Raw genomic sequence first — 13,495 nt, 5'->3', positions numbered from 1 at the left:
TAAAATAAAATACTAACATAGCTGAGTGTTTTAGGAAGTGTTATTTTGTTTGATGTAATAACTGGGACAAAAAGAGAAGTGGCAGTTTACCAGCTTATGAATTAGCATTTGCAGATGTTGTACGCAGCCACTACAATACTGTTCATGAGTGTGTAGGAATTTGTAACTTTTAAACTCATGCAGTGTGTGCACACTCAGTCCAGAAACACGATGGTTTACAGTGTCTAGGTTTGTGAGTGGAGGAGCTGTATTCCAGTCTTTGGCTGTTGTTTTGCACTTAGTTTGTCCAGATAGCATTGCTTGGCATTGTGATTCAGTTTCTCCCAGTGGGGTGCCTTTTCTTTCTCTTTCCACTTCTCCAGGAACCCAACATACCAACACAGAATGGTACACCATTATAATGAACTCCTTGGCAGATGTCCAAATAGTCCGTCATACTGAAACGGACCCACTTGTCACACAAAACACTCACATTATATACGAAATTTTAGGCACAGTCTCCGGATTGCAAATTTCTCCTTCCGAGTCATAGCTCATTGACTGAGTTAAAGGATCACAAACAGAGGCAATGATCTCATCATCTGTTCTGGAAATGATGGAGGTTACTGGTGTATCGCGATCAATATCCACCCACTGACTTGCTCTGTTTTCTAAATCTTCACCATTCGGATGATTCGCGTGTTGCAAATCACTGGTGTCATTTATATCGTGTCGTGGGGCTAGGTAGGGGGTATAAAAACATCGCTGGTGTGCTTTAACTAGGTGTTAAGTTTAGCAGTATCTGTAGTCATTTCATCCTTTTTTCAATCCTTTGATGACCGTTCTTGATGATTGTTAGTGATCAACAACTAAGCGAGGCTCGTTAAGCCTTTATGACATTAACACGTATTATTAACTTGAGTGCGGGCTCGATTACTTATTGTTTGTCTCTGGTGGGAAGAGGAACACATGGCTCAGTGTGTCGTGTAAGCAGGCGAGCGGCGGGTGTAATTGCAGAAAGGGTGTATTTACAAACAGGCAGGCAAACAGTTCCAAAACATAAGACAAAGGCAGGGTTGCGAGACCAGCAATGGTCAAGCGAGGAACAAACAATGGTGGAGGCAAAGATGAAAGTTGTGTCCAAATACACAAAAAGTCAAAACCAGAAAGGCACTACACAAATAGAAGGCTTGGTAACATGAGACATTAGGTACAGCTTGTATACTTTGCCAAGTTTGTGTACTTAGGCCAAGTTTACATTAGACCGTATCTGTCTCGTTTTCTTCACGGATGCACTGTCTGTTTACATTAAAACGCCGGGAAACGGGAATCCGCCAGGGTCCACGTATTCAATCCAGATCGTGTCTGGTCCGGTGCTGTGTAAACATTGAGAATACGCGGATATGCTGTGCTGAGCGTCGTCATTGGACAACGTCACTGTGACATCCACCTTCCTGATTCGCTGGCGTTGGTCATGTGACGCGACTGCTGAAAAACGGCGCGGACTTCCGCCTTGTATCACCTTTCATTAAAGAGTATAAAAGTATGAAAATACTGCAAATACTGATGCAAATACTGCCCATTGTGTAGTTATGATTGTCTTTAGGCTTGCCATCCTTCCACTTGCAAGTGGTAAGTGACGCGCATGCCTGATATGCACTGAGATCACATGCACTGAGATCACACACACAGCGGCTCAGTCCCGAATTACTGCTCGTGCACTTCACTCGCGCGCTCTGTGAGCTGCGCAGGGCCGGAGTGCGCACCCTCCAGAGGGCACTCGCTGTTCAGGGCAGAGTGATTTGGAGCGCAGGATGCCTGCGGAGCCGAGCGTATCCGTGTATTGGCGTTGCTGTGTGCACACTAATCGTTTTAAAAACGTTAATCTGATGATCCGCTGATACGGTCTAATGTAAACCCCACCTTAGAGAATCCTTATAAGCACGCGCTGTGATTGCGCTCTAATCTGGAACAGGTGCATGGTAATTAGTCCTAATGGCGCTGCATGTGGCCATGTTGTAATCTGCAGTGCGTGCTCCGAGTGTGGACGTGACACAGTGATGTCTTTCTGAAGACTCGGACTTATTCTCACTAAAGGTGGAGGACATGAAATTAGTTTGTTATATGCGAACAAAAGTTCGTAGTAAGAGTTCATGATAGTAGGGTTGCGGTATAACTGCAAATCCATGTTTCAGTGCCTGGTTTCCAGGTGTTCCTGTGAATTGCAGCGATTCATGTGCTTCTTTTTTCTTTAGTTTTCGGCAGTCTGTAAAACAGTAGCTCAGAGGCTAACGTTTATATAATTGGCACTGACTTTTGCGTATGGTGATGTCACGGGTATTCTTATTCTCCTCTCATTTTGGGCTAAGGGCAGACTGGATGCTACAGTGACTCACTATCGCCGCTTGAGGTACAAAGAGGTATCACGAGATGGAAGGCGGGGCTAGCCGGTTAGTATGCTAACTTCAGCAGATATTTCTGCATCACGATACATAGACGTCTTTGATGCCATCAGAATTGTTTTTCTTCACATGCTGTTGATGATTTTAGTTAATTTTTTGAATGTTTTAAACTAAAATTCTTACAAATTCCTACACATGGTCCCTTTTAATGGTTTACTTTTGTATTTTGGGAAGAAGTTTTGGGCGATATTTATTTTCATCTTCTACTACAGCACTACTGAGTTCTTGATTCTAATTGGTGACGAGGCATTGATTAATTTTCTATTGTAGCAGATCTGACAATAATGGTGACTAGAAAGCGAATCACGGATTTATGCACATGTTCTAATATATTGGTGTTATGCCTCTGCCACTGAGTTGGTGGCCTTCTGTTTTCGGGACGTTCATTAGTTTATCTGTCCGTCTGAGATTCTCGTTGCTGTAATATCTCAAGAAGTTGAATGTTTGTAGGATTTATAAAGAATTATCCTTGTAACCAGGAGATGAGCTGATTTTACATTTTGGAATTGATCCAAACAGAATCAAGGTCATATGTCTTGGTCAATAGGTTCCTTTATATCCCACATCAAAAACTTCCCATGCAGGGATTGGCCAAGGATAGCTCACGTGACATAAAATAGTTCCACCATTGATTTAAGCAATGGATCTCGTGGCGTCAAATTATTAAAAAATAAATAAATAATGGATATGGTGTGAGTCAGTTGAGGTGTATCCTGGCTATACCATGAACTGACGTCACCATTTCAAGCTTTATGGCCGACTTGAGTCACAGCTGTGGCTCCGTGAGCATTTCTATGTGTGTAGATCTACACATCATATCATGCCTCGCGAGCCAGACGATAGCATGGTACATTGCACCTGCGCAGCTCGAAGGTCGCTCTGACGTAAACAACAAACACTGCTGCTGCTTCCAGTGAGTTTATGCCGAGATTCAATCTTAACACTTTTAGTTTGGAATGTTTTGATGAGGGATATAAATCAAATATACCATGCACTGGTGGTAAAGAGAGAGCTGAGCCAAAAGGAAAAGCTCTCAATTTACTGGTCCATCTATGTTCCCACTCACCTATGGCCATGAGCTGTGGGTAGTGACCGAAAGAATGAGATCGCAGATTCAAGCGGTAGAAATGAGTTTTCTCCGCAGGGTGGCTGGGCTCTCCCTTAGAGACAGGGTGAGAAGCTTGGTCGTTTGGGAGAGACTCGGAGTAGAACCGCTGCTCCTCCACATCGAAAGGAGTCAGCTGAGGTGGTTCTGGCACCTTGTTAGGATGCCCCCTGGATGCCTCCCAAGGGAGGTTTTCTGGGCATGCCCCACCAGGAGGAGACCCTGGGGCAGACCCAGGACACGCTGGAGAGATTACATCTCTCGGCTGGCCTGGGAACGCCTTGGTATTCCCCTGGAAGAGCTGGTGGAGGTGGCTGGGAAGAGGGAAGTCTGGGCTGCTCTGCTTAGGCTGCTACCCCCAGGACCCGGATCCGGATAAGCAGTAGAAGATGGATGGATGAGGCACTGGTAATTATGGATTCTCTTCGGTGACTAGCATAGTACTGTTTTCTGAGGGGCTGCGCCAATCACCAAAGAGAACCCATAATTACCGGTGTCTCTCAGTGCATGGTATATTTGATTATGATGTTTGAACGGTATTGCTGGCATAGAAATTAGTAAGAAGAAGAACTAAACTTTGGTAAGTGCTGTTACTGGAAAGTATTCAGCTTCAGGGTGGGGGATAACAGTAACTCTCCTTTCATTGGACTGCATCACAACACCCAGTTGTTGATTTTTTTCTTAACAGCACACGTTATCGTCTTTTTATTGCTTACATAAAATCTACCTCTGTTTGGAGACCACACTTTGCACACATTGGCAATACAGAATCCAAGTACCAGTAAGAAGTACTCAATTTGTTGAGCTGAATCACACTCTGATGATTGCCCTTGTGTTATAGTGGACGGGGCAGAGACTGCAGAAGTGCAGGACCGGTTGGTGTATTGCTACCCAGTTCGACTGTCCATTCCATCGCCGCCGCAGCCCCGTGTTGAGCTCCACTTTGAGAACGATATCGCTTGTCTGCGCTACAAAGGAGAAATGGTGAAGGTCAACCGTGGCCACTTCAATAAACTGGTAATGTTAACAATGTTTTAAATGTAGAACACTTTTTTTTTTTTTTCCAAAGCTCATGTATGCTTCACACATGTAATTTATTAAAATGCAATAAAACCGTAGGCGCTAAAGAAGACAACTGGACTTGCTTGAAATTCTTGAAGACTTTCCGCCTCTCATCCGAAAGGCTTCTTCAGCTCTGTCTGACTGGTGGGGAGTTCCAGGTATTTATCCTCCAGTGGACCAAAAGCAACCCTAAGGGGAGTTGTTGAGGTCACATGGGTTGTTGTGTAGGTGTTGGGGGTCACTGGAGGCCGGGTGTGAACGGTGTTAGCAGCCTAGAGGGTCATTAGGGTGATCTGTGGGTCGTTGGCTCTCTCTCCTGTCATTGAAGTCAGCTGAGGTGGTGTTTACATTAGACCGTATCAGCGGATCATCAGATTAACGTTTTTAAAACGATTCGCGTGCACACAGCAACGCCAATACACGATTCGCGTGCACACAGCAACGCCAGTACACGGATACGCTCGGCTCCGCAGGCATCCTGCACTCCAAATCACTCCGGCCCTGCGCAGCTCACAGAGCGCGCGAGTGAAGCGCACGAGCAGTGATTCGGGACAAATAGCAGGAAGTGAAGTTCACGCCGTTTTTCAGCAGTCGCGTCACATGACCAACGTGGCATGACCAACGCCAGCGAATCAGGAAGGTGGATGTCACAGTGACGTTGTCCAATGACGACGTCAGCTAGAGCTCAGCACTGCGTATCCTCGTTCCTCAATGTTTACACAGCACCGGATCAGATACGTACTGGGTTGAATACGTGGGCCCTGGCGGATTCAAACTGTTCTGCCTGTGGAGTCATTTCCCGGCGTTTTAATGTGCACGGACAGTGCATCCGCGACGAAAACGATACGGATACGGTCTAATGTAAACACCACCTGAGTCTGGGTGTGGATGTGTATTCAGTTTTCTGGGAAGTGTGCCAAGGACTGCATTGTAGGTGGCTGATAAGTGGTGTCTCCACTAACCCGACAGAACCGAAGAAGGCTTTCGGCTGAGAGGTGAAACGTCTTGAAGAATTTCAAGCAAGTCCAGTTGCCTTCTTTAGCGCCTATGGTTTACGATGACCTGGATGACTGAGAACCTTCACAGACAAGCGTGCTAAAGGTTTCTTTCGTTTAGTTACCGAATAGTTGATTGATTGTGACGGTGAGACATGCGTTTCATACTGTATGAACTGCGAACATGTGATAATCGATTGTGTGCACTAACGGAAAGACGTCTATTATCTTATTTAAAACTCTACCCCATGAACAGGAGCTCCTTTACCGGTACAGCTGTATTGATGATCCAAGGTTTGAGAAGTTTCTGTCACGCGTGTGGTGCCTTATAAAGAGATACCAGGTGAACAGATATGTGGAAACATCATGGTTGCAGGTTATTTATGACTTTAAAGAATGCTAAATGAAACGCGCATCATCTCACCGTGTGTCTTTTTAGGTGATGTTTGGATCTGGTGTGAATGAAGGCAGTGGCCTCCAGGGAGCACTTCCTGTGCCAGTGTTCGAAGCGCTCAACAAACAGTTTGGAGTCAGTTTCGAGTGCTTTGCCTCACCGCTCAACTGCTACTACAAGCAGTTCTGTTCCGCCTTTCCTGACATTGATGGTTTCTTTGGTTCCCGAGGGTACGTTTTGCTAAAATCTTATCCATGATCCGGCAGTGGTTTATATTTCCTGTGGTTTAATGTTCTTTGCCCTGTCAGGCCTTTTCTAAGCTTTTCACCTGTCAGTGGATCATTTGAAGCCAATCCTCCGTTCTGCGAGGAGCTCATGGATGCCATGGTCACACACTTTGAAGTAAGAGAGAGAGAGATTGTAATGAAATCCCAGATGTATGTCTTGTATACCGGAAGCTTATTTGCTTATTCTCTCTCTCTCTCTCTCTCTCTCTCTCTCTCTCTCTCTCTTTTCTAGGACCTTCTTGAGAACTCTAGTGAGCCTTTGTCTTTCATAATCTTTGTTCCTGAATGGCGTGACCCCCCGACCCTAGCGCTGACACGGATGGAGACCAGTCGCTTCCGCAAGCATCAGATGTCGGTGCCAGCCTTTGAGCACGAATACCGCAGTGGCTCTCAGCATATCTGCAAAAGGTCAGATTCCCTATAGGTCCATATTTCCTTGCTAAATTCTCTTCCCTCTTCAGCACAAGTCTCTGCACACATCCGTACAACACGGTTATTAACCAGGTCCTTTGCCAAATTATACCAGAGCACACGGTTACATTTATTTGGATAAACTAAAGGAGTCAGTTCTTTTGAAATAGAGGCTTAGGATTTGTGGAATGAAAAATAAGCACGAAATCTTGAAACTGCAGCTGGAGAAGCTGCTTGACTACTTGTTGCTGTAGATTACAAGGAACTCACTGTAGCAGCCTTTTTTTTTTTTAATATTAATCCTCCAAAATGTTTTCTATTTCTGTAGTTCCTTTCCTGCTCTTCATCACATACAATCCTGTACAGCAGTCTGCATCCACTTAGAGCAAAATAATTATATCAGAAATAACTTTTTAATGAGTTTCTGGAATGTTCTTTGATTTTACGAAAGGAGGAAAATGAATCAAATTCAAGTGCTTTCTATATGTAATGTAAATATTCTCAGTACTTGTTTTCTGCCCCCCCCCATACTCAATATATCCCTGAATGAACCTAAATTAGGGGTCATCCCTTTGCCAGGTTCAGATGCATGAAGCACTACTATGAAACGAACATATGAAAAAAATATATATATATATATCGGTTCATACTGTCTTACGTACAGCCGTAAACTAATCACTAATGTTTAAGCATTAAAAGTAGACGGCCTTTCGATTTCATAAAACCCGCTGAAATTTAGTTCCCTCTGAAATTTGGTCATTGTAATACAGTGTTGTTTTCGTTGACGATGACGAAATGATTTCGTTAACGCACCCTTTTTTTCATGACTAAAACGAGACAGTGATGAGCTAAACATACACTACCGTTCAAAAGTTTGGGGTCACCCAGACAATTTTGTGTTTTCCATGAAAAGTCACACTTTTTTTACCACCATAAGTTGTAAAATGAATAGAAAATATAGTCAAGACATTTTTCTGGCCATTTCGAGCATTTAATCGACCCCACAAATGTGATGCTCCAGAAACTCAATCTGCTCAAAGGAAGGTCAGTTTTATAGCTTCTCTAAAGAGCTCAATTGTTTTCAGCTGTGCTAACATGATTGTACAAGGGTTTTCTAATCATCCATTAGCCTTCTGAGGCAATGAGCAAACACATTGTACCATTAGAACACTGGAGTGAGAGTTGCTGGAAATGGGCCTCTATACACCTATGGAGATATTGCACCAAAAACCAGACATTTGCAGCTAGAATAGTCATTTACCACATTAGCAATGTATAGAGTGGATTTCTGATTAGTTTAAAGTGGTGATCATTGAAAAGAACAGTGCTTTTCTTTCAAAAATAAGGACATTTCAAAGTGACCCCAAACTTTTGAACGGTAGTGTAACTCTTTGATCACGAAAATATGACGAGACGTATCTGTTGTTTTCGTTGACGAGACGAAATTGTTAGTGGGTTGGCTATAGGACTATCAAAATGCATGGCGTTTCCTCTAACGGCGCGTGCAACCTGTCTGCCAAATGCTGAAAATATCAGCAATGCACCTGCATCCTGTCCTTGTTTGGCCACACCCACGAGGCACAGTGCACACCGGGGCAGCCACACAGTTCATGGACCATGGCGGCGGCAACGCCAGCACAAGGGCTTGGTGGGCAGAAAAGACGCGATGATTTATGGACATACTTTACACATAATCCAGCAGAAAATAAAACGGAATGCCTTGTAGTGGGAGACAGAGGTACACGCTGTGGCAAGAATACGACCGACCTCAAGAGACATCTAAATGGTCCCCATGCTGCTATTTCTGCGACGGTAAGTTAACGTTACAAGAAGTCCTGTTAACAGATCATGCATACGTTTGCTAGCTTTGGTTAATGTCACTCAACAGTCGGTCTGTGATGAATTTCCTATCAAGTTTTCCAAAACACCGTGACCTGGTGAAAATGAATGGGACTGCTAGCTTCATACTAAAGTTGGCTTGGTTAAGCTAACTTAAATTCACTTAACATGTCATGAGTAAAACTTGTCCTGCAGGGATTATTGGTGGGACAGCAACTGATAGCTTTGTCATATATTGACCCATATTTGAGTTACTGTGAAACATACGGGGGGAAATGTAGCTTTTCAGACCTGTTGCTGTGCCTTAATATGTCTAAATGAGCAGCAGCACACCTGGCTACTCTAACGTTAGCAGTATGTTTAGCCATCATATTTACATTAATGGACAGCGTGGTCATCTTCTAGTTGTGTGTTCATCGTGACATGTTTGGGCTCCATCAGCGCATTGCGACATGTTAAACGGAGGCAGAAACACGAATCTGTGAACAATTAGCCCAAGAGCATTAGCTCAAAATTGAGTCCAACCCGGAACAAATTAGTAACAAGCTGAATTTTTCAGAATATGTTCAGAATACCCTTAGGAATAACATACTAAAAGTCCCCGGGAATCCACCTTGTGCTCTCTGAGAAATTTAAGATGGCGTCCAAAATGGCCGCCGATTGGAGATTTTTCAATATCTCAGGGATAAAACATAATATAAATGCAATTAAAATGTTAAATTATATGTTCTCTCACACAAGCAATGCAAATTCACCATTGTCACACTATTAAAATTAACCAAGATTACAAGGTCATTAATGTGGAAATTACATGGAATTTGATGGTTGACATGATTGACAGATTAGCTTAGTACATGAACATAATGTAAGACAACAATTAGACATCAATTTCCTTAATATTTAGTGCATCTTTAAGCTTTGATAAAATATTAAAGGGAAATTAAATTTGAGAACTCTATCTTCTAAAACTACAATGGCAAGCTGTTTCAGTACACTTCAACATTCCGGCGACTTTCATGACAAAAAGGTCTGCTTCAATAAAAGCTCTTGCTTATAAACAATGAGTAGACTTAAACACTTCTCAGTGCCTCAGTTGTAATGCTTGGACCTTTGTTGTACCATCAATGAAGTAGGGAATTTATTCAAGCTTGTTTAAGGGTGGAAAAAAATTAATCTTTGAGTTTCTAGCGCCAGTCTTTACTACTAGCGCTGCCAGTGTGTTCGGACAAAAAAATGACTAAACTCAGCATGACCTTTTAACATGCCATTTTTCATTTTACACCACCAATTTACTTTAATATTAATGAAAATAAGTGCTCCAACCCCTAGTAATTGTGTTTGTTGTTTTGTGAACAGAATAGGATGATACAGAGTGAACGAGTAACCAATGGATCCACACTCTATAATCGGTAGTGTACATTAAATAGCACATGTATAGATTTACAATTATAAGTCTGTAATTATTAGTCCTAAACATTAAGAACTGAAGCCATTTCAAAAACATATGAGATATCTTCATGATACCATAACGATTATTTTGTCATAACAGTCATTGTTATTTCTTCTTGGATGTGAATTTATGGGCCAGGGCGTTTCAAGATTGATACTTGATTCAAGGATCGGACTGGATGAAACCTACACACATTCATAGAATCTGATGAGGATGATGACTGCATTGATTGATTGATTGATTTATGGATTGATTTATGATAGATGTATTGGTATATGAATCTACCAATTAAATATGATTGTCTGGTTGACTGATGTGTTCGATTTATTGATTGTTGAAGTTGAAAGTTATAGAACAATGACCAGTTGTCTTCTTGTAAATAGGTTCATTATTTGAGGAACATTCAGTCGCCATGATTTATTGTGTTGGATTAGCTTCTTGTTATAATGAACAATATATGTAAATAAATTATAATGGATTGAAGGTAATGTTTTGGAGTTCATGATGTTTTTGGTTTTAGTGAAACTCCCAGTGCCAAAAATATGACAATCTAACCAGACATGGCAAGCGAACACATTATACACAAATATACTGTTATAATAATGTGTACATTGTTATTATATAATGTTAATACACAATGTAATTAATACACACATGTTGGAATTTACTCTCCTACCCTACAAAACGTATATTCTGACCTTTTAATTGCATTAATATTTTGTTTTGGGCCTGAGATATGGGCAGATCTCCATTTGGCGGCCATTTTGGACACCATCTTGAATTTCTCAGAGAGCACAAGGGGGATTTCCGGGGACTTTTAGTATGTTATTCCTAAAGGTATTCTGAACATATTCTGAAATTTTCAGCTTGTTACTAATTTGTTCTGGGTATAACCCTATTACTCCTGGGCTAAATGGAGCATGCACACAAGCAGACATCCCAACCTGCAGAAACTCATTTCAGGGAGGTGTCGTGACCCATGACTTTTTTTCCCATCAGCGGGGGGGTCGTCGTCACAACACCTCCCTGAAATGAGTTTGGATGTCTGTAAACCAATCAGGATGCTCTTTGTCTAGCATGCGCTACATGAACAGTCTCTCTCACTCTCCCTCGCGCACTCCGTCATATTTCGCGTGCACGCTTTTGCTCACTTGCTCTAGATTCCAGGAGATATTCTCCAATTTGCAGGCATCAGGGAGCCACTATCAATATGCGGGAGACTCCCGGAACTTCCGGGAGGCTTGGGATGTCTGCACTAGACAGTGTTTATGTAGAGAGCATGCGCACTTCAATCAATCTTTTGTTTCAATTACATATAAACATATAATAGACTACACAAGTCTGCAAATAGTGCACTGCTAATCAAGGCAGACTCATGTTTACAAAGAAAAAAATTTTTTTATATGAATTAATATAATACTTAAATATGTATGAAAAAGATAATAAAACATACTTGACAAATTAAAAACTATTTGGTAACAAAGAAAAAGAGGAGACAATTGTTATTCGATATAAAGGTACAGTAATATCATTCAATAACATTGAAAAAATATATATATAGAGAGAGGTATACTTGTCATACTGATAATAATAATTCATGCATGGTATAAAATGATACAACCCCGATTCCAAAAAAGTTGGGACAAAGTACAAATTGTAAATAAAAACGGAATGCAATAATTTACAAATCTCAAACACTGATATTGTATTCACAATAGAACATAGACAACATATCAAATGTCGAAAGTGAGGCATTTTGAAATTTCATGCCAAATATTGGCTCATTTGAAATTTTATGACAGCAACACATCTCAAAAAAGTTGGGACAGGGGCAATAAGAGGCTGCAAAAGTTAAAGGTACAAAAAAGGAACAGCTGGAGAACCAAATTGCAACTCATTAGGTCAATTGGCAATAGGTCATTAACATGACTGGGTATAAAAAGAGCATCTTGGAGTGGCAGCAGCTCTCAGAAGTAAAGATGGGAAGAGGATCACCAATCCCCCTAATTCTGCACCAACAAATATCAGAAAGGAGTTCGACAGTGCAAAATTGCAAAGAGTTTGAACATATCATCATCTACAGTGCATAATATCATCAAAAGATTCAGAGAATCTGGAAGAATCTCTGTGCGTAAGGGTCAAGGCCGGAAAACCATACTGGGTGCCCGTGATCTTCAGGCCCTTAGACGGCACTGCATCACATACAGGCATGTTTCTGTATTGGAAATCACAAAATGGGCTCAGGAATATTTCCAGAGAACATTATCTGTGAATACAATTCACCATGCCATCCGCCGTTGCCAGCTAAAACTCTATAGTTCAAAGAAGAAGCCGTATCTAAACATGATCCAGAAGCGCAGACGTCTTCTCTGGGCCAAGGCTCATTTAAAATGGACTGTGGCAAAGTGGAAAACTGTTCTGTGGTCAGACGAATCAAAATTTGAAGTTCTTTATGGAAATCAGGGATGCCGTGTCATTCGGACTAAAGAGGAGAAGGACAACCCAAGTTGTTATCAGCGCTCAGTTCAGAAGCCTGCATCTCTGATGGTATGGGGTTGCATTAGTGCATGTGGCATGGGCAGTTTACACATCTGGAAAGACCCCATCAATGCTGAAAGGTATATCCAGGTTCTAGAGCAACATATGCTCCCATCCAGATGACGTCTCTTTCAGGGAAGATCTTACATTTTCCAACATGACAATGCCAAACCACATACTGCATCAATTACAGCATCATGGCTGCGTAGAAGAAGGGTCTGGGTACTGAACTGGCCAGCCTGCAGTCCAGATCTTTCACCCATAGAAAACATTTGGCGCATCATAAAACGGAAGATACGACAAAAAAGACCCAAGACAGTTGAGCAACTAGAATCCTACATTAGACAAGAATGAGTTAACATTCCTCTCCCTAAACTTGAGCAACTTGTCTCCTCAGTCCCCAGACGTTTACAGACTGTTGTAAAGAGAAAAGGGGATGTCTCACAGTGGTAAACATGGCCTTGTCCCAACTTTTTTGAGATGTGTTGTCATGAAATTTAAAATCACCTAATTTTTCTCTTTAAATGATACATTTTCTCAGTTTAAACATTTGATATGTCATCTATGTTCTATTCTGAATTAAATATGGAATTTTGAAACTTCCACATCATTGCATTCTGTTTTTATTTGCAATTTGTACTTTGTCCCAACTTTTTTGGAATCGGGGTTGTATTTAAAGTTAAAACTAAGATATAAATAAAGGTATGTAGAAAGAAAGAGTTTGGAGATGTCAACATCATATCCATATCTACTTAAATCAGAAAAAAGGTGGTGTCTGACTTTTTTTTCTTGAACAACAATTTAGATGAAGATCTTATAGAAGTTGGAATCTGGTTCCATACCCTAACACCAACACGGGAAAATGAGTTCTTTTGTAGATTTGTACGAGAATACTGAGTATATAAGTTCTTGGAGTAAGATGATCTCGTGTTATAAGAATGGATACTAGAAATAGAAGAAAATAATTTACAAA

General features: G+C 41.5%; 1 protein-coding gene across 1 annotated transcript in view; it reads left to right on the top strand.

The window, feature by feature from the left end:
• Positions 1 to 13,495, top strand: part of pcif1 (phosphorylated CTD interacting factor 1) — a 69,056-nt gene that overhangs the window by 42,837 nt on the left and 12,724 nt on the right. Inside the window, exons 11-15 of the mRNA XM_060919349.1 lie at positions 4,388 to 4,563; positions 5,860 to 5,946; positions 6,043 to 6,227; positions 6,306 to 6,399; positions 6,517 to 6,692. Coding sequence (XP_060775332.1) covers positions 4,388 to 4,563; positions 5,860 to 5,946; positions 6,043 to 6,227; positions 6,306 to 6,399; positions 6,517 to 6,692 — 718 coding nt within the window. The remainder of the gene's footprint in view (positions 1 to 4,387; positions 4,564 to 5,859; positions 5,947 to 6,042; positions 6,228 to 6,305; positions 6,400 to 6,516; positions 6,693 to 13,495) is intronic.

The sequence above is a fragment of the Neoarius graeffei genome, chromosome 4, assembly GCF_027579695.1.
Source record: "Neoarius graeffei isolate fNeoGra1 chromosome 4, fNeoGra1.pri, whole genome shotgun sequence".
NCBI classification, from domain to species: Eukaryota; Metazoa; Chordata; class Actinopteri; order Siluriformes; family Ariidae; genus Neoarius; species Neoarius graeffei.
The sequence above is the reverse complement of the archived record's forward strand: the minus strand, read 5'-3'. Positions and strand labels throughout refer to the sequence as shown.